The following is an 18,494-nucleotide window of genomic DNA, read 5'->3' as shown; positions in this document are numbered from 1 at the left end:
AGATGATAAAAGGTATTGATAAAGTACACGTAGATGCGTCCTTTTGTGGGGCAATCTAGAATGAGGTCTTATTTTTAGGATAAGGGGTAACAGATTTAAAACAGAGATGTGGAGAACTTACTTCTTTCAAAGGGTCGTTAATCTGTGGAATTCACTGTCCCAGTGTGCGGTGGATGCCGGGACATTGAGTAAATTTGAGGAGAATAGAGAGATTTTTAATTAGTAATTGATTGAAGGGTTATGGAGTGGAGTTGAGGCCAAGATGAGATCAGCCATGACTGTACTGAATGGCAGGGCAGGCTCGAAGGGCTGAATCGCCCACTCCTGCTCCTAGTTCTTACGTTTTTTTCGTACCTATTTATGCCACTATCTGCTTCCTGTTAGTCAGTCAATCTCCTATCCATGCCAATATAGTATCCCCTATACCATGAGCTTTTATTTTCCGCAACAACCTTTAATGTGGCACTTTATCAAATGCCTTCTGGAAATCTGTACATCCACTGGTTCCCCATTATCCACAGCACATGTTACTTCCTCAAAGAACGACAATAAATTGGGTAAACATGATTTCTCTTACACAAAACCATGCGGACTTGGCCTGATTACCTTGTTCTTATCCAAGTGCCCTGCTATTGCCTCTTTAATAAATAGCTTCTAACATTTCCTTATGACAGATGTTAAGCCAACTGGCCTGTAGTTTCCCACTTTGTCTCTTCCCCTTTTTGAATAATGGAGTTACATTTGCTATCTTCCAATCAACTGAGACCTTCACCAAATCTAGGGAGTTTTGCAAATTAAAACCAATGCATCAACTAAGCCACTAGCCATTTCTTTTGAAACCCTGAAATGAAGTCCATCAGGGCTTGGGTACTTGTCAGCCTGCAGCTCCAAGTTTACTCAATACCACCTCTCTGGTGATTGTAATTTTATTGAATTCCTCCCTCCTTTCCATTTCCTGATTTATAGCTGCTTCTGGATTTGTCCGACATATCAAAGGGGTGCTCATGCCATCACCCATTCTAGCATGGGTTACTGAGCCAGAGGAGGCTGGACTCCCCTGGATTCCTTTGCGCCCTCTTCAGTTGCTTTTCAATCCTTACATTCTTCATCCTTACATCGTACATCCTTCAGCTTGAATTACTACATATCAATTAGGTAGGAACCACAGCTGATTCTCCTCCTTCCCAAATCAGAAACACAAAAGCAAATTTTAATGGGTGTCAGTCCTTTAATTCAATGTCTAATTAATCATTTGGTGAGTAAAAATACCTTTGGTCTTGTGTCTACCACATACATGAAAGAACTTCCTGGGTTGGCCTTGTTGATGGCTTGTAACATCTGTTCATCTTCCACACACCTGGCACTGAACCCTGACAGTGGCTGACTACATCGACAGATGGCAGCCTGTTGAAACATTGTATCACAAGATAGATGGGGTGGGGAATAACAAACCGAATTAAACAGTAAATTATGATTTATTACTAGACTACTTGGACACACCCATCATGTCCTGGTCCAGAAGTGAAATTTAATTTCTATTACTTGGTTCAACTGGATAACTTTGGATTGATCCACATCCTAAGTTATATACAAACCCAGTTTTATACAGTCTTATTTTATTAACAAATCCACCTGAAGGACAGGACAAGACAAGGTGCAAAAACAAACATGTAAAACAGGAGCAAGTAATTAAGTACTGACCATCTTGGTGAAATGGTTAAAATAATATGCAGTTTGTTTCATATAACACCTTTCCTGATTGTGGAATGCACTATCCTAGGAACATAAATTGGTGGAATCATTTGAGAGGTTTACAGACATAGAAACAGGAGTAGGCTATTCAGCCCACCAAACCTGTTACTCAATTTATTAGGTCAGGCTGATGTGCATCTTGCTCCATTTACAATTGAAACAGTTAATACAATTGATCAAGTCTCAACAGCTTTATAGCCGAAAGAGATTTCTACTGGCATGACATTTTCACTCCACATGACAAAAAAACTTTCAAGCATCACCCTTAAACAACCTAGCTCCAATTTCAAGGTTGTGTCCTCTTATTCTGGATTCCCCTCCAGAACAAATGCCTCTCAGATTTTAATTTGCCTATAAAGCAGTAATGTCAGCATGAGGGAAGAAGCTGATTAGTGAGTAGCAGATAGTGATCCACTGAGTGCATCTCACTCTCTCACTGCATTTAGTTCCGAATACTGGCGAGTTTCATGATTCACTTCCACCTGGGGCTTACCCGTGAAAGGTATAGCCAGAGCCTTGTCCAAGGCACCATGGATGGCTCAGGAGGATTAGGAAATCTCAATAGAAACATAGAAAATAAGAGAAGCAGTAGGTAATTTGGTCCTTCGAGCCTGCTCCTACATTCAATATCATAGTTGATCCTTTATCTCAATGCCATATTCCCCCACTATCCCCATATCCCTTCATACCTTTATAGTGTCGAGAAATCTATTTATTTCTTAAATATATTCAGTGATTTGGTCTTGACAGCATTCTGTGCTACAAGGTTCCACAGGTTCACCACCCTAGGTGTGAAGAGATTTCTCGCCTTACCCCTGAATGGCTAACCCCGTTTCCTGGGAATGTGACCCTATTTTTAGACACCCCGGCCAGAGGAAGCATCATTCTTACAGCCAGTTTGTCCAGCCGTCAGAATTTTATACGTTTCAATTAGATTCTCTGTCATTCTTCTAAATTCCAGTGACTATGGGCCTAGTTGATCCAATCTCCACTCTTACGAACCCAGGAAGCAATCTGGTGAATTTTTGCTGCACTCCCTCCAGGCAAGATTTTCCTTTCTGAATTAAGGAGACCAAAACCGTGGTCTCACCAAGGCCCTGTCCAACTGCAGTAAGACGTTCTTGCTCTTGTACTCAAATCCTCTTGCAATGAAGGCAAACATAACAATTGCCTTCTTAACTGCTTGCTGTACATGCATGTTTGTTTCCAGTGCCTGGTGTACAAGGACATCCAGGTCCCTTTATAATTCAATGTTTCCCAATCTATCACTACTTAAATAATACTCTGCCATTCGGCTTTTCCTTCCTAAGAATTGGATAACTTCACATTTATCCACGTTGTACTGTATCGGTCATGTATTGCCCACTCACTCAACTTGCCTAAGTCTTGAAACCTCTTAATATACTCATCATTCACATTCCCAACAAGTTTCATATCATCGGCAAAACTGGAAATATTACGTTGATTCCCTCATCCAAATCATTGTAGTGATAGCGGATTTTGAAGGTGTCCAGAGATAAGATTCCAAGATAGTATTAAAAAAAGGGTAAAATTTTGTTGAACATCTGAGTTTTCTCGATTGCTGTGCATGGTGGCAGTGACCAGTTCTGTAACTGGGTAGATTGGAGAAGGGATTTTCCAAATTTAACTTTTGTTTGCGCAGTTTCCAGTTAGGAAAGTACAGCATTGCAGACACATGACTAAAGACAGAATATGTGGAGAAGGAACAAGTAGTAGAATAGATAGCATGCTGGCTACAAAAGAGAAAGTAGAGTTGAAAAGGTAATTACTCAGATTGGCAAATTATGTTAAGTGGTGTTCCAAAAAATTGCTGCTGGGACACTGTCGTTCAGGAGTTTTTGAAAAGTATTTGGGCTTTGGTTCGGAAGACCCAGACTCTATAATTCAAGGCTACGGGCCAAGTGCTGGGATGTGGGATTAATGTAGATTTAGAGTAGATTTGTGCAGGCTTGATAGGCCAAAGGGCCTCTTCTGTACTGTTATTATTCTTCTATGATTCTTCTATGAACAACTTCCAAAATTTAAAGGCAACACCAAATTGTTGTTTTGGGGTGGGGGGGGGGGGGGGGGGGGGAAGAGAGAGAGAAGGTGGTGCTAATTAATATAGAGAAAACTGTGAGAAAATACATAAAGACATTAACAAACTTGCATAATGGTGGTGTAATCAACAATTGAACTTCAATACAGATAAGCACAAGGTAATACATTTTGTTAGTAAGATTAAAGAGACCAAATTCCAAAGAGGAGGCATTTTGGATTTGAAACAATAACTCTGTTTCTCTCTCCACTGATGTTGCCAGAATTGTGTTCCAGCACTTTCTGTTTTTATAAAGAGACCATATACTACTTGGGCCACTCTCTCCTAACCATATAGCATTGTGCTGGACAGGGGAAACCCAAGGGCGGTGATGGAGGAATATGGGACATGATTCAGTGAGCATGATTATGTGAGACCTTTACTTGTTTCAGTCTGTGGGACAGTTCTCAAAATTTTGGCAGAGTCCCAGAGATTAGTGAGGAGAACTTTGTGGGTTGAATTGAAGATTATATGCCTTTGGTCATTCCAGTTTTGTTCAATCTAGCTGTTGCAGTTTGTGCTTCACAATTCACCTTGTCAGGGACAATTAGGGATGGGCGAATGCTCAATTAGGGATGAGCAATGCTCAAATCCCAAGATTGAATAAAAAAAGTCATTCTTTACGCTCGGTTTCCACATCCCCATTAAATCGAAATAAGATCCCTTGGCTCCTACTCACCCCTTTGGTTGAGGAAGATATTGTGCAGTAAAACGACCTCTACTCACCCCTTTGGTTTAGGAAGATATTGTGCAGTAAAACGACCTATCAAGAACCAGGGTTTTTTTTTTTTAAAAAGCGTTTTACCCTGAAGTACAAGTGGCACAGTATCACAGTGGTTAGCACTGTTGGTTCACAAGGACCAAGGTTCGATTCCTGTTTGGGTCACTGTCTGTGCGGAGTCTGCACGTTCTCCTTGTCCGCGTGGGTTTCCTCCAGGTGCTTTGGTTTCCTCCCACAAGTCCCGAAAGACGTGCTTGTGAGGTGAATTGGACATTCTGAATTCTCCCTGTGTACCCGAACAGGCGCCGGTGTGTGGGGCAACTAGGGGATTTTCACAGTAACTTCATTGCAGTGTTAATGTAAGCCTGCTTGTGACAATAATAAAGATTATATACTATTTTAAGCTGAGTATCCTGATTCCGATGCACAAAAAAGCCTTTTATTTATAGAATATCTTTCATGACCAACAGATAACTCAAGGAGCTTTACAGCGAATAAAGCATTTGCGAAATATAATCACTGTTATATAGGAAACGCAACATCCAATTTGTGCACAGTAAGCTCTCACAAACAGCAATATGACAATCTGTCGTGATTTTGAATGAGAGATAAATATTAAATGAGGGGTAAATATTGGCCAGGCCATGGGGGACAACTGCCCTGACCATCTTTCTCGATAGTGCCATGTGATGTTTCACTTCCACCTGGGGCATTAGTTAAAAGTTGCATTCAAACAAAGGCACAAATCAGGAATAAGCAGACACTTACGCTATTTTCCTTGAAAAAATATGAAAGAACAGGAAATCGCCCTCTACTTCTAAACTTTGAGCTGCCCACTATTATTGGCTTGCTTGTTCCTTTTGGTACACATAGAAATGTTGAATATGTATTGCAGGTCTAGAAGGAACCAGAATAATTGGACGTTAGAATTCAACAAATACATATGGAGCTTTGCTCAATAATTTTTATTTTAAAAAATAAACTCTTCAAAAGACAAACTTATTTTGCTGCCAAAGTACAAAGCTGCAGAAAATTTTAATATTAAATTCAATTTCAAATGGACACTTATTTCAACACCAACTTAATATTTATATAGTGCCATTAATATAGTAAACCTTCAAGGTGCTGCACAAAAGCATCAAATAAAATGACACTAAACCACAAAAAAAATTAGAGATATTGAAATATACACAGAAGGAAGCCATTTGTCCCATTGTGCCTCCTCTTTAGAGGAGTTATCTAATTAGTCCCACCTCCCTGCTCTTTCCTATAGCCCTGCAATTTTTTCCATTTCAATTTATTACTCAATTTCTCTTTTCAAATGATTTGAATTTGTATCCACCAACCTACAAGACAGCACATTCTAAATTAAATACCGTATTGCCCCAACTGCAGTATTGGCAAAACAAGCTTATGGCGAACAGTCAGGCTATCAGTGGAGGTTTTCTTAAATTTGACTTCTGTCAGTGCTACCTTGTAGCAGTAGAAAAATGAAATTCAAGTTGCTGTTTCAAAATCCCACTAAAAACAGGAACTAAATGGTACACCGATTCAGCTCCTTTAAGCCAGGTACACGGCGTCAAAAGTCAAGATGCCAGAAAATTCAGAACCTTTGCAAAAGCATGTTTTGCAGCTAAAATTCCTCAAACCAACAACATAGTAGAGGACAGAGCGAGTTGAAACGTGATTCTCTTTCAGATTTAGCTTTATCAGGTATCTGGGTTGAAATAACTCATGAAGCAAATGCCTAGATTGTTCGCCTCACATTCCAGAAGTGCATAACTCTTGCTGCATTATGGTTTTAGACAAGCAGCCTTCTGGTACAAATCTGGACTGAGTGTGTTAGAAAATGAGCACAGATGAGCCCAATCTAGTTCTCATCTGATGTTCACATTCTTTTGATCATTAGTCAACAGATAGCAAATCAGAGAATGGGAACTATAACTAATGCTTTTCTTTATTCTCCACCAAACCAAGGGACACAGGTCAACTATAGTATCAAATCTGCTGCTCTGGTGTGTAGCTCCATACCATGCTGGGCAGTGCCTTGTCTAGCATGCCTATACATTGTTGAGATGCTCTTAGCTAACTGTATGATAACTGTGATCCCACATAAGTGTAGACACACAAACAGGTAATAAGAATTATAATAACAAGGAATTGTTACTACTCACCTCATAACCTTCATTTACATCAGTTTGCTCCCAGTATTCATTTGGTACTCCCATACGCTGAAATTCTTCCCTTATATCTAGCATTTTCCAACCCATTCCTCTGTCCATTTCATTTTGCTTCGGGTTGTATGAGAAAGCATAAAGTTCCTCAAACAGCACTGAAATGCAATCAATATTTTTGAGAAATTTAATAGATGTTAAAACTGTTGTATAAAATGTATTTTCCCCAAAGTTGGTAATAAAGAATTGGTCTACACCATACTTAAAAAATGTTGACAACAAATCAATACCTTCCGTATTTTTCTGGTCCACTATATTCCCGATGAAAACCCATCACCATGTTGAAGTTTTACAATTCAAGCCACTCAGCAATCTACACCTAACCACAGGGTTTTTACTGTATCTCAAATAGAAAATGTGCTCTCCTGGTGGGCACACATTCCACTATTCAAATTTAAGAGTTTTGATGCAGATTAGGAACCCAATTGTGTGCTTTGCAACACTGAAGCTGAATCAGTTAAAATCATGCAGGTTAAGATGACCTCTGATTACCATGCCCCTGGTGATTACACTGGGACCAAACACCGATTTAGGTATTCCAGTTGATCATCAGGGAGAGAATCACAGCCCCCGGTGACAGGCCTATCCATCTAGTATGCGTGAGGTGTTTTAGCGAGGAGGTTCATCTCCTTTGTTACTTCTATCTCTTTGGGTAGTTAGTATTAGCTCAACATCTCTGTAAGCAATTTCTTTTGCCACAAATCTATCCAATTGTTTGTTCCTAATCCTTGCGCATGGGCTTTTGAGTATCCCGGTTCTGAATTGAATAGAATTATTTGGATGTAGGCCTTATTTTCCACAAATTTAATCTGAATTGAAACTATATTACCACAGAAAATAAACCCAAGTGTACCACTCAATACTGAAGTACTGTAACCAGGCTAAAGTGGTCATCCACTGGGATCCCAAGCATTAATATGGTTCAAAACTCAGGCATATAGCCCTTGCATTGTCAGAATTAATGGCTAATGCATTAGATATTAAAGTGTAGTTGTTAGAGATTGCAACAAAATGTAGATGTCCAGAGTGGGAGAAGGTGGTGGTGGTGGTGCTTGCATTGAGGCAATGCATTTATGGGATATTTTTTTAAAAGGGGTTTAAGGTGGAGAAGAAAGGTCACAACCAAGAGTTTCCTCAGAGGGCTGCAACTTTCCCAACCAGCAAATGAGGTGCTGCTCCTCCAGCTTGCCGCCGGGCTTCGCTGGAGCAGTGCAGCAAGCTAAGGACGGACATGTGGACAAGAGAGAAAAGTGTTGAGTTAAAATGACAAGCAACAGGAAGGTTGGGGTCATGCTTGTGGACTGAGTGAAGGTGCTCCGTAAAGCGGCCACCCAGTCTGCTTTCAGTCTCCTCATGAAGGGAAGACCACATTGGGAGCATCGAATAAAATAGACCAAATTGAAGGAGATACAGGTGAAATGCAGTTTTACCTGAAAGAAGAGTTTGGGACCTTGAACAGGAGGGAGGTAAAGGGGCAGGTGTTGCACCTCCTAAGACTCCAAGGGAAAATGCCATGCAAAGGGGATGGGATTGGACGTGATAAAGGAACGGACCAGGGTGTCGCAGAGGGAGCATTCCCTGCAGAATGCTGACGGGGTGAGGACAAGATGTGATTCATAATGCAAGAGTTGGTGAAAATGGTGGAGGCTGATGGTGGATGGAGGTGTAGAGGCATTGGACACCCATCCAATAAAGAGGCAGTGGCGAGGGTAAAGGAACTGGAACTTTCCCACCTATATTCGTGATTCATCGAATGCATTACATCATATTAACAATTAGCAGTTCCGAATAACACTTGTCCACCACCACTCACCTCCGCTTTTCTGAACTTATTCTATCATTAAACAATTTCTCATTGAACTTGTTTCTTTGATGTTGTGGCAGTCTTGAGCTTTGACATTTACCACCCAATACTGGCACAGATCAGGACCCCAACAACGTCACAACAAACTGGGATTTCTTTCTTCTATTTTTCTTCCCTCTTGCCCTTTCTGTGTGACCTTGTCAACTTAGTGTTGAGCTAAAGGCAGTATAAATTATAGAGCCATTTGGATTAGGAATTAGGCACAGGGTAGTAAAATTCATTAAACATTAGGCATGATCCAACGACCATGCGGCACCTGAAAAAGGGTGGGGGGGGGGGCAAAGACATTGACCCTCCAATAGTGTGTTTAGGCTGGGGCTCCTTATACAATGAGAGTCACGGGAATTAAGAACATTTAAAAATCAACGAAATGGGAACAAAGTACCATAGCGAGCACTGTGAAACACATGGCTAAACCCGTTCGCTATGGTAATTTGTTCACCTTCAGTTGATTTTTTAAAACTTTATTTTTAAAATTCATTTACAGGGTCTGGGCGTCACTGATCAGGCCAGCATTTATTGCCCATCCCTCATTGCCCTTCAGAAGATAGTGGTTAGCTGCCTTCTTCAACCACTGCATTCCTTGAGGTGTAGGTACATCCACGGTGCTGTTAGGGAGGGCGTTCTAGGATGTTGCCCCAGTGATAGTGAAGGAACAACGATATATTTCCAAGTCAGGAGGGTGAGTGACTTGGAGGGGAACCTCCAGGGGGCAGGGTTTCTCAGGTATCTGGTGTTCTTGTCCTTTTTTAAAAAAAATTTAGAGTACCCAATTCATTTTTCCCAATTAAGGGGCAATTTAGTTTGGCCAATCCACCTAGCCTGTACATCTTTTGGGTTGTGGGGCAGAAACCCACGCAAACATGGGGAGAATGTGCAAACTCCACACGGACAGTGACCCAAGGCTGGGATCGAACCTGGGACCTCGGCGCCGTGAGGCAGCAGTGCTAACCCCCTGCACCTGCATGCTGCCCTCGCTCCTGTCCTTCTAGATGGCAGTGGTTGTGGGTTTGAAAGTGCTGTCTGAGGAACCTTGGTGAGTTACTGCAGTGTGTTTTGTAGATGGTACATATGGCTGCCATTGTTTGTCGTTTGAATGTTTGTGGAAGGGGGAGCAATCAAGCGGACTGCTTTGTCCTGAATGGTGTTGAGCCTCTTGAATGTTGTTGGAGCCCAGGCAAGTGGAGAGAATTCCATTACACTCCTGACTTGTGCCTTGTAGATGGCGGACAAGCTTTGGGGAGTCAGAAGGTGAGTTACTCGCTGTAGGATTCCTAGCCTTTGACTTGCTCTGGTAGCCACAGTATTAATATGGCTTGTCCATTTCAGTTTCTGATCAATGGTAACCCCCAGCATGTTGATTTATGGGGGATTCAGCAATGGTAATGCCTTTGAATGTCAAGGGGAATGTCTCTTGGAGGAGATGGTCATTGCCTGGCACTTGTGTGGCACGAATGTAACTAGCCACTAGTCAGCCCAAGCCTGGATATTGTCCAGGTCTTGCTGTATTTGGACATGGACTGCTTCATTATATGAGGAGTTATGAATGATGCTGAACATTCCGCAAACATCCCCACTTCTAACCTTATGATGGAAGGGAGGTCATTAATGAAGCAGCTTAAGGTGGTTGGGCCAAGGGCACTACTCTGAGGAACTCCTGCAGTGATGTCCTGGAGCAGAGATGATTGACCTCTAACTACCACAACCATTTTCCTTTGTGCCAGATGTGACTCCAGCTAGCAGAGTTTCCCCCGATTCCCATGGACTCCAGTTTAGCTAGGGCTCCTTGATGCCATACTCGGTCAAATGCTGCTTTGATGTCAAGGGCAGTCACTCTCACCTTACCTCTGCATTCAGCGCTTTTGTCCATGTTTGAACCAAAGTTGTAATGAGGTCAGGAGCCGAGTGACCCTGGCAGAACCCAAACTGAGCGGCCGTGAGCAGGTTATTGTTGAAGTCCTACTTGATAGCACTGTTGCTGATTCCTTCCATCACTTTGCTATTGTTGGAGAGTAGACTGATAGGGCGTAAATGGCTGGGTTGCATTAAAGAACATACAGTGCAGAAGGAGGCCATTCGGCCCATCAAGTCTGCACCGACCCACTTAAGACCTCACTTACACCCTATCCCCATAACCCAATAACCCATCCTAACCTTTTTTGGACAGTAAGGGCAATTTAGCATGGTCAATCCACCTAACCTGCACGTCTTTGGACTGTGGGAGGAAACCGGAGCTCCCGGAGGAAACCCATGGGGAGACGGGGAGAACGTGCAGACTCCGCACAGATAGTGATCCAGCAAGGAATCGAACCTGGACCCTGCCGCTGTGAAGCCACAGTGCTAGCCACTTGTGCTACCGTGCTGCCCATAACATTTGTCCTGTTTCTTGTGTACAGGACACACCTGGAATCATGCAGATTCCAATGTTGCAGTTGTACTGGAACAGTGTGGCGAGGGGTGCGGCAAGTTCTGAAGCAAATGGCTTCAGTACTATTGCCGGAATATTGTCAGGGCCCTTAGCCTTCTGCCGTTTATTGATATCACATTGAGTGAATCGCATTGGCTGAAGACTGACATCTGTGATGCTGGGGACCTCTGGAGGAGACCGAGAGGAATCATCCCTCGGCACTTTTGGCTGAAAATTGTTGCGAATGCCTGAGCCTTGCATATGTGCTGGGCTCCTCCATCACTGAGGATGGGGATATTTGTGGAGCCTCCTCCTCCAGTGAGATAAGTCTCCACCACCATTCACAGCTGATTGCGGCAGGACTGCAGAGCCTAGACCTGATGCGTTCATGGTGGAATCGCTTAGCTCGGTCTATTACTTGCTGCTTATGCTTCTTGGCACACAAGTAGTCCTGTGTTGTAGCTGACTTTAGGACAGGTGGGGTTACTGGGTTGTGGAGATAGGATGGAGATGTGGGCTTAGGTGCGTTGGTCTTTCCAGTGCGGACTTGATGGGCCAAATGGCTTCCTTCTGCACTCTAATTTCTATCTATACCCCAGCCAGCACAGTCTGTGTGTTACTACAGAGCCACTCTTGGTGATGATGGGCATTGATATTCCCTGCCCACAGCATATTATGCACCCTTGCCACCCGCAGTATTTCCTCCAAGTGGTGTTCAATATGCAGGACTACTGATTAATCAGCAGATGGTGGCTGGTACATGGTAATCAGCAGGAGGTTTCCTTGCCCACATTTAACCTGAAGCCATGAGACTTCATGGGGTCCAGAGTCGATGTTGAGGATTCCCAGGGCATCTCCCTCCCGACTGTATACCACTGTGCCACCACCTCTGCTCAGGAATGGTGATAGTGGTGTCTGGGACATTGTCTGCAAGGTATGATTCTGTGAGTATGACTATGTCAGGCTGTTGCTTGACTTGTCTGTGAGACAGCTCTCCCAACTACTGGCACAAGCACCCAGATGTTAGAAAGGATGACTTTGCAGGGTTGACAGGGCTGGGTTTGCCATTGTCATTTCCGGTGCCTGGTCAGTCTGATTTCATTCCCCTTTTTTTGTGTTTTCGTAGCGGTTGAATACAACTGAGGGGCTTGCTACGCCATTTCAGAGGGCATTTAAGAGTCAATCACATTGCCAGACCAGGTAAGGATGGCAGATTTCCTTATCTAATGGGCATTAGTGAACCAGATGGGTTTTTGCGACAATCAACATGGTTCCATGCTCATCATTAGACCTTTAGTTATAGATATTTTTATGGAGTTGAAATTCCACCACCGGGATTTGAACCGGGGTCCCCAGATCATTATCCGGTGTTTCTGGATTACTAGTGCAGTGATAATACCACTACGCCACCCCCTCCCACTAGTTGAGCCCACTCATTCATTTCAGACAGCACATAGAATAATAGAATTTACAGTGCAGAAGGAGGCCATTCGGCCCATTGAGTCTGCACCGGCCCTTGGAAAGATCACCCTACATAAGGCCACGGTGCCACCCTATTCCCACCTAACCTTTTTTGGACACTAAGGCCAATTAGCATGGTTAATCCACCTAACCTGCACATCTTTGGACTGTGAGGGGAAACCGGAGCACCCGGAGGAAACCCATGCAGACACGGGGAGAACGTGCAGACTCCGCACACACAGTGACCCAAGCCGTGAATCGAACCTCGAACCCTGGAGCTGTGAAGCAACTTTGCTAACCACTGTGCTATAGTGCTGCCCACTTTCATCTCATTTGTCTGGGCTTGTTTTAAATTTAGGTTCCAAAGGTAAACCCCAGTCTTTTCTCACATATGCACCAGTAAGAACAAATTATGTTACTGCTTTGCTGCTTGGAGAAATTGTTGTATGCAGCATGGCTGTCATGCTTGCCTACAGAAACAGCACCTCAAAATAATTAACTGTACGCACTTTTGCGATGTGATAGAATCTAATACCACATTCACTACACCAACGGCAGTATCATCAAATTTTTACATCAATGAAAGAGATGCCATAATAGTTGTTAAAACTTATACTCAGCAATTTAAACACTTTGATGTATTGTACCTGGCTGTGACAGTTTGAGAAGTGAACTGTAAACATCATGGCAATCACGTTCTCGACAAATAACAAAATGAGTAACCCTGAAGTTCTTGCAATGAATCAGCAACGGACATCCTGTAGAAGTAAGGGGCAGCTTCTCTATCGCTGAAATATGGTGGTGCAAAATCTGTGAAGTATTATTTTTAAAATTATAAATTAGCTTCATCAAAAGCCTACAAAGTTTATACTTTCCTCTACTTCTTTTATTTATGAACAGCAATTTCAACAACAACCCTCTGCATATAGTGCCAATTTACATTTGTTAGATTAACTTGTCAATTAAAAAGTGAAATGAAAACGGATATCACTGCTGCCTAGTAGATAAACATACTATTCCAGCACTCAGCAAAAACAAAAAACACTAGAATGCCTATCATCACTTGCTATTAGTGACTTCCGATTTAAATTAAAAATGATTATGAAGTACAGGATCACATTCTGCTGTGAAGCACTCCATGCTCAAAATGGCCTGGAAACACAAATAGAGAAGGAGATATCATGGAGCTATTTGCAGACAAGGATTCTACATTTAATACTTTGCTAATCTACAATCTTCATTACCAAAGATGAGGAATGATGGATGAGTGAGAGTTAAGGTGAGATCCTGTCTGGGCAGCAACACGTTTATGGAGTGTCGTGGGCAAGGTATCAACAAGAAAGAAATTGAAACAAAACTCAAATTTAGCAGAAACCCAAGAAGGTATAAATTTCAGTGGCAAATTGGGTTGAAACAGGCAAGAGGGGGGAGAAAATGCTATTCAGATGAAATTCGAAATTTCAGATGTTCCTTTCTTATCCCTGCCAAGTTGAAAATACATTGTTCTGTAATCTTCCGATCTACATCTTCATTCACGAAATCAAAATCAATCAGTTTACTACAATAACAATTACGAGAAAAGAGTAAGTTAACTGTTTTGTCTCTTCGATCTTTCCATTCTTCCACAAACTTTAGGCATTTAATAATCAAGTCTCACATCAACTGAGCATTATTTTCTTTCTCTGTAAATCTTGGTGCCGAGCAATATTACTTTTTAAACAATTCACCTTGGTTTCACAAAACATTAAAACATTTAACAAAGATTTACCGTCATAAAACTGTAAAGGTCCTTTCTGTTTATTTCTCTTTCTTTTTATTTTGCTGCTATTATTTTTTGATCCATAATGATTAATGGACATGTATCTTTAAGGCAATCAGCAGAATTCAGAAGTTACAGAAGAGAACAGTCTTCTAGCCTCTGCTGGTTTGAACAGGAGCTGCAGACTTGTTGGCACGAGAGAGAGAGGGATGGGGTGGAACTCGGTTTAGGCTGTATTCCGCTTTGTAACAGGTGGTGATTAAATCCTATCCCAGTGGAATGATTTTCACAGTTCCAAGGAGATTCAGTTTGACTCCTGGCAGCATAAGGACACAATCCTACTCTCTCTCCTCCGTGCTTTTCTGCAGAAAGGCCATTTTCCTGGGGTGGCAGAGAGCCTGAATGAGCGTAGAGGTACTTGTCTTGTGTGGGAGTGTGGGGGGTGGGGGCAAGTTAAAATGGAGAATTAGGAATTAGATAATAGTTAACCAGTTGTATTTGCTTGATATTTCATTACAGTTCTAAATATAAATAGACAGTAATTATGTTTACATTTACAAACCCTGGTGACTGTAATTATTGGGCAGCCAAGGGCCAGACTTTGGGTATTATTCTAAGAATTACTGGTTAATTCACTTGTGTTGTGCCTTAATTGACCGCGCACTAGCCCAGGGTGTCATAACAAATTTTTTCTTAATTTTCTAAAAATCTGTGTCCTGAATTTAACACCATCCACCAATAGGAACAGGACAGGTTTGGGCCCAGGCTTGTTTTACACATCAAATGGAAGACAACAGAATATAAAAATAAGATGGTTCACCAGGTTTAACTTACCCCGTTTCCGCCAGATGAGCTTGTTAAAATTAGGGCTTTTAAATTGAAGAGTCAGTGCAAAAGTAGTGAACAAACATGTATCTACATACCCATGTCTCTCTGCGAAGCTCTGGCGAAGATTCAACATAAATCAGATGGGTTGCAGTCAAGTAAAGTGTTCCCACAGCTGGTTTCTTGGAAGTAAGTCGGTCGAGCAACTTTACTTGCTCTACCTGTAAGAAATAAAAAGGAAATATTAGGATTGCCCAATGGTTTAGTAGTTAAATTCACGCTCAATCAATTACCCGTGACTGAACAATTGACACAACTGACCAGGTACCATGGGTAGGCCGAAGGGCAAATGTTGTCCACCAGGAGAACTGAACAAAAAGTGCCTTGAGATCATTTACATCAATAGTAAATTGGCAAACAAGGTTTTAGTTTAACATATCATCTGAAGGATGAACCTTCCAACAATGGAGTACTTCACCTATGTTAATCTTGATTATGCTCCAGTAGGGCTTGAACACAAAACATTCCGACTCGGGCAAGAGTTCTACCATTGATCCAAGCTGACATATTTACTATGACTGACCTATACATTGGGTGTCAATTCTAGAGTTTCTGCGAACAAAATTGTACAATTCATGCTGTAACTTCACTGACTTGCCAGACATTACAGAATTAAACATATGTAGGCACAGTCAACGTTTTCAGACAATTTTTACAGATATGGACACAGGACAGTAAATTGACAGCAAGTGAAAGATTTTTAATATATTTTTTTAAAAGGACTGAATTTCATCCAAACAATATAACCCTTCCTCTAATCCCACTTCACTCGCCCTCTACACCGGCCAGGAGATTGACTATTAGATATTAAAACAATGAAAATAATTTCACTTTCCCCCACTGTTGCTACATGCCAGAAATGAAAAGTGTAGTGAAAGTCTCATTTTCTCATGTGATTCAGAGAAGCAGTTGACAACGATCGGAGCTCAGTTTCTGAGTGAGCGCAAGGGAATGCATCATCTGCAAACTGATGCCTATGATGGAGATTACAGAAGTTTTGGATTGAAGATGATGTAGGTTAAACAGTTTTTCCTGAGGAAAGGAGTATTTGAGGACCAGGATCTCAAATCCTAAACAAAGCTCATGCTTGACGATGCAGCAGTGATCCCCATGCTCCTATATACTTCAGAGACCTGGACATCCTAGAACAGACTCTAAAAGCACAACTACCACCTGTGGTGCCTTCACAAGATCTGCTGAATCTGGTAGCAACAAAGATTGGCTAACATTAATGCACTCTCCCAAGCCAATATATCCAACATCCAGGCAATAATCACTCAAAACCACCTCTGCTGAACAGGACCCGTTTTCATATACTTGACCCCAAAATTCTAACTCTAGTGCTCTACTCAGAACTTGTTTGTCTCGGTCCCACAATGACAGCAGAAAGCTTTTGGGATGCTCTCAAAGCGTCGCTGGAAAGAGCAAACATCCTGCTGGCTCATGGTAGTTCCTGACTTGTGACTGGCCAAACTGGAGAAGGTTTAATTGGAAAGGCACCAAATTTCGTCAGGAACATGCAGAGAAGTAAAAGTTTATTCACCCAGTTCACCCAAGTGAAAAAAGCATTAGCATCTGGGTGCTCAGTTCTGCCACTGGTCTGTTTTGGAAATCATCAACTGGTCTGGGGAGCAGATCAAGCTGTTGCAGAAGAAGCTTTGTCTAGAACAGTGCTGACACTTGCTGAACCAGCAAGATCTTTATTATCTGGCATGTGTAGTGAATATGTGATGCCAGTTAAGCAAAAATGCCAGTTAATGGAGAGTTCCATTTACCAATAGAATACAGGACAAAAATACAGCAGCATGAAATAATATGCAAGTACTTAGGAAGTAAAGAACAGTATTCTTTTTACATCTAATCTTAAGTATAAGATACTTATACTTATGGGTATGTTATGGGTTCCAGATAACTTTGTAATTGCTTCCTTGGACGTAGTAAAGGCCTTTGACAGATCGAGTGGAAGTACCTCAGAGGTACTGAGGTGATTTTGGGCTTGGACCAGGGTTCACCGTCTGGGGGAACTACTGTACAGCGCTCCCATGGCGAGCGTACGGACAAACATCACTGGCTCTAAATACTTCCAGCTGCACAGAGGCATGAGGCAGGGATGCTTGCTGTGCCCACTGCTGTTCGCCCTGGCAATCGAGCCACTGACTATCACCCTCAGAATTGTGAAAGGCTGGAAAGGTATCCAGAGGGGGATCAGACAGCATAAAGTCTCACTTCAGGCGGATGACCTGCTCCTCTGCATCTCAGACCCCCTAGCCAGTATGGAAGGGATCATGAAGCTCTGAAACAAGTTTGGAGCCTTTTTGGGCCTGAGCAAGAGTGAAATCTTCCCGGTGAACCAACAAGGGTGAGGGATAGAGCTGGAGATACAAGCAAGCCCAAAACAAATTCCGTTACACGGTGATCCAAATAGCCCATGACTGGAAACGGATGCACAAATGGAACACGACGATTCTGGTGGAGGAAGTAAAAAAAGGACCAGCAGAGGTGGGACAGACTCCCACTCTCACTGGCAGGGTGAGTGCAGACACTCAAAACGAGCGTACTGCCCAGGTGTGTGCGTGTGTCTGGGGCGGTGGGGGGGGAAAGAACCAAAGGACCCCCCCAAAAAAATAAAGATCCTATACAGGAAAAGAAGTATGGGAGGTCTGGCACTCCCACACTTACAGTTCTATCACTGGGCAGCCACAGCAGAAAGTGTGAGGGGATGGGTGAAGGAACCATGTGCAGAATGGGTGAGGATGGAGGAGAGGTCCTGCAGAGCGGCGTCCCTCCGAGCCCTAGTCATGACCGCATCCCATCCCAACAGGTTAAAGGGATATAGGCCACAGGTGGGGTGGTGGATTTGAGACCAGGAAGAGATCAGCCATGATCTGATTGAATGGCTGAGCATGCTCGAAGGCCTGAATAGCGTACTTCTGCTCCTAATTCCTATGTTCATCCCTTCCGACCAAACACTCAAAGCCCAGTGGTGGTAGCCATGCTCTGAACGTGGTATGAGACAACACTTCGGCCGAACCGAAATGTCCACTATGGACCCCACCTGAAACAACCACAGATTCCCACCTGCAACAATGGACACCATGTTCAAAAGGTGGAAACAGGACAAGGGGACACGGACGGCAGGGGCATGGACACAGACGACAGATTAGCAACCCTGGAGGAACTCACAGAGAACTACCTAAAGGGAATGAAAGGAGGTATATACCAGTCAAAAGCTTCCTCCTCATGGAAACGAGGATGTATCCCCAGACACCAGGACCCTCGCTTGTTGAGGAACTGTTGGACGTGGGCAATCTCG

General features: G+C 42.7%; 1 protein-coding gene across 4 annotated transcripts in view; it reads right to left on the bottom strand.

The window, feature by feature from the left end:
• mtmr8 (myotubularin related protein 8) overlaps nucleotides 1–18,494 on the bottom strand; it is a 104,146-nt gene that overhangs the window by 73,332 nt on the left and 12,320 nt on the right. For 3 of the 4 annotated variants that reach the window (XM_072505600.1, XM_072505599.1, XM_072505597.1), the window contains exons 2-6: nucleotides 15,220–15,342; nucleotides 13,185–13,347; nucleotides 6,746–6,903; nucleotides 5,340–5,468; nucleotides 1,270–1,404 (exon numbers count right to left, since the gene is read on the bottom strand). In XM_072505600.1, the coding sequence (XP_072361701.1) occupies nucleotides 1,270–1,404; nucleotides 5,340–5,468; nucleotides 6,746–6,903; nucleotides 13,185–13,347; nucleotides 15,220–15,342 (708 nt within the window). The remainder of the gene's footprint in view (nucleotides 1–1,269; nucleotides 1,405–5,339; nucleotides 5,469–6,745; nucleotides 6,904–13,184; nucleotides 13,348–15,219; nucleotides 15,343–18,494) is intronic. The other variant, XM_072505598.1, reaches the window with a different exon arrangement.

The sequence above is a fragment of the Scyliorhinus torazame genome, chromosome 5, assembly GCF_047496885.1.
Source record: "Scyliorhinus torazame isolate Kashiwa2021f chromosome 5, sScyTor2.1, whole genome shotgun sequence".
Taxonomy (NCBI): domain Eukaryota; kingdom Metazoa; phylum Chordata; class Chondrichthyes; order Carcharhiniformes; family Scyliorhinidae; genus Scyliorhinus; species Scyliorhinus torazame.
The sequence above is the reverse complement of the archived record's forward strand: the minus strand, read 5'-3'. Positions and strand labels throughout refer to the sequence as shown.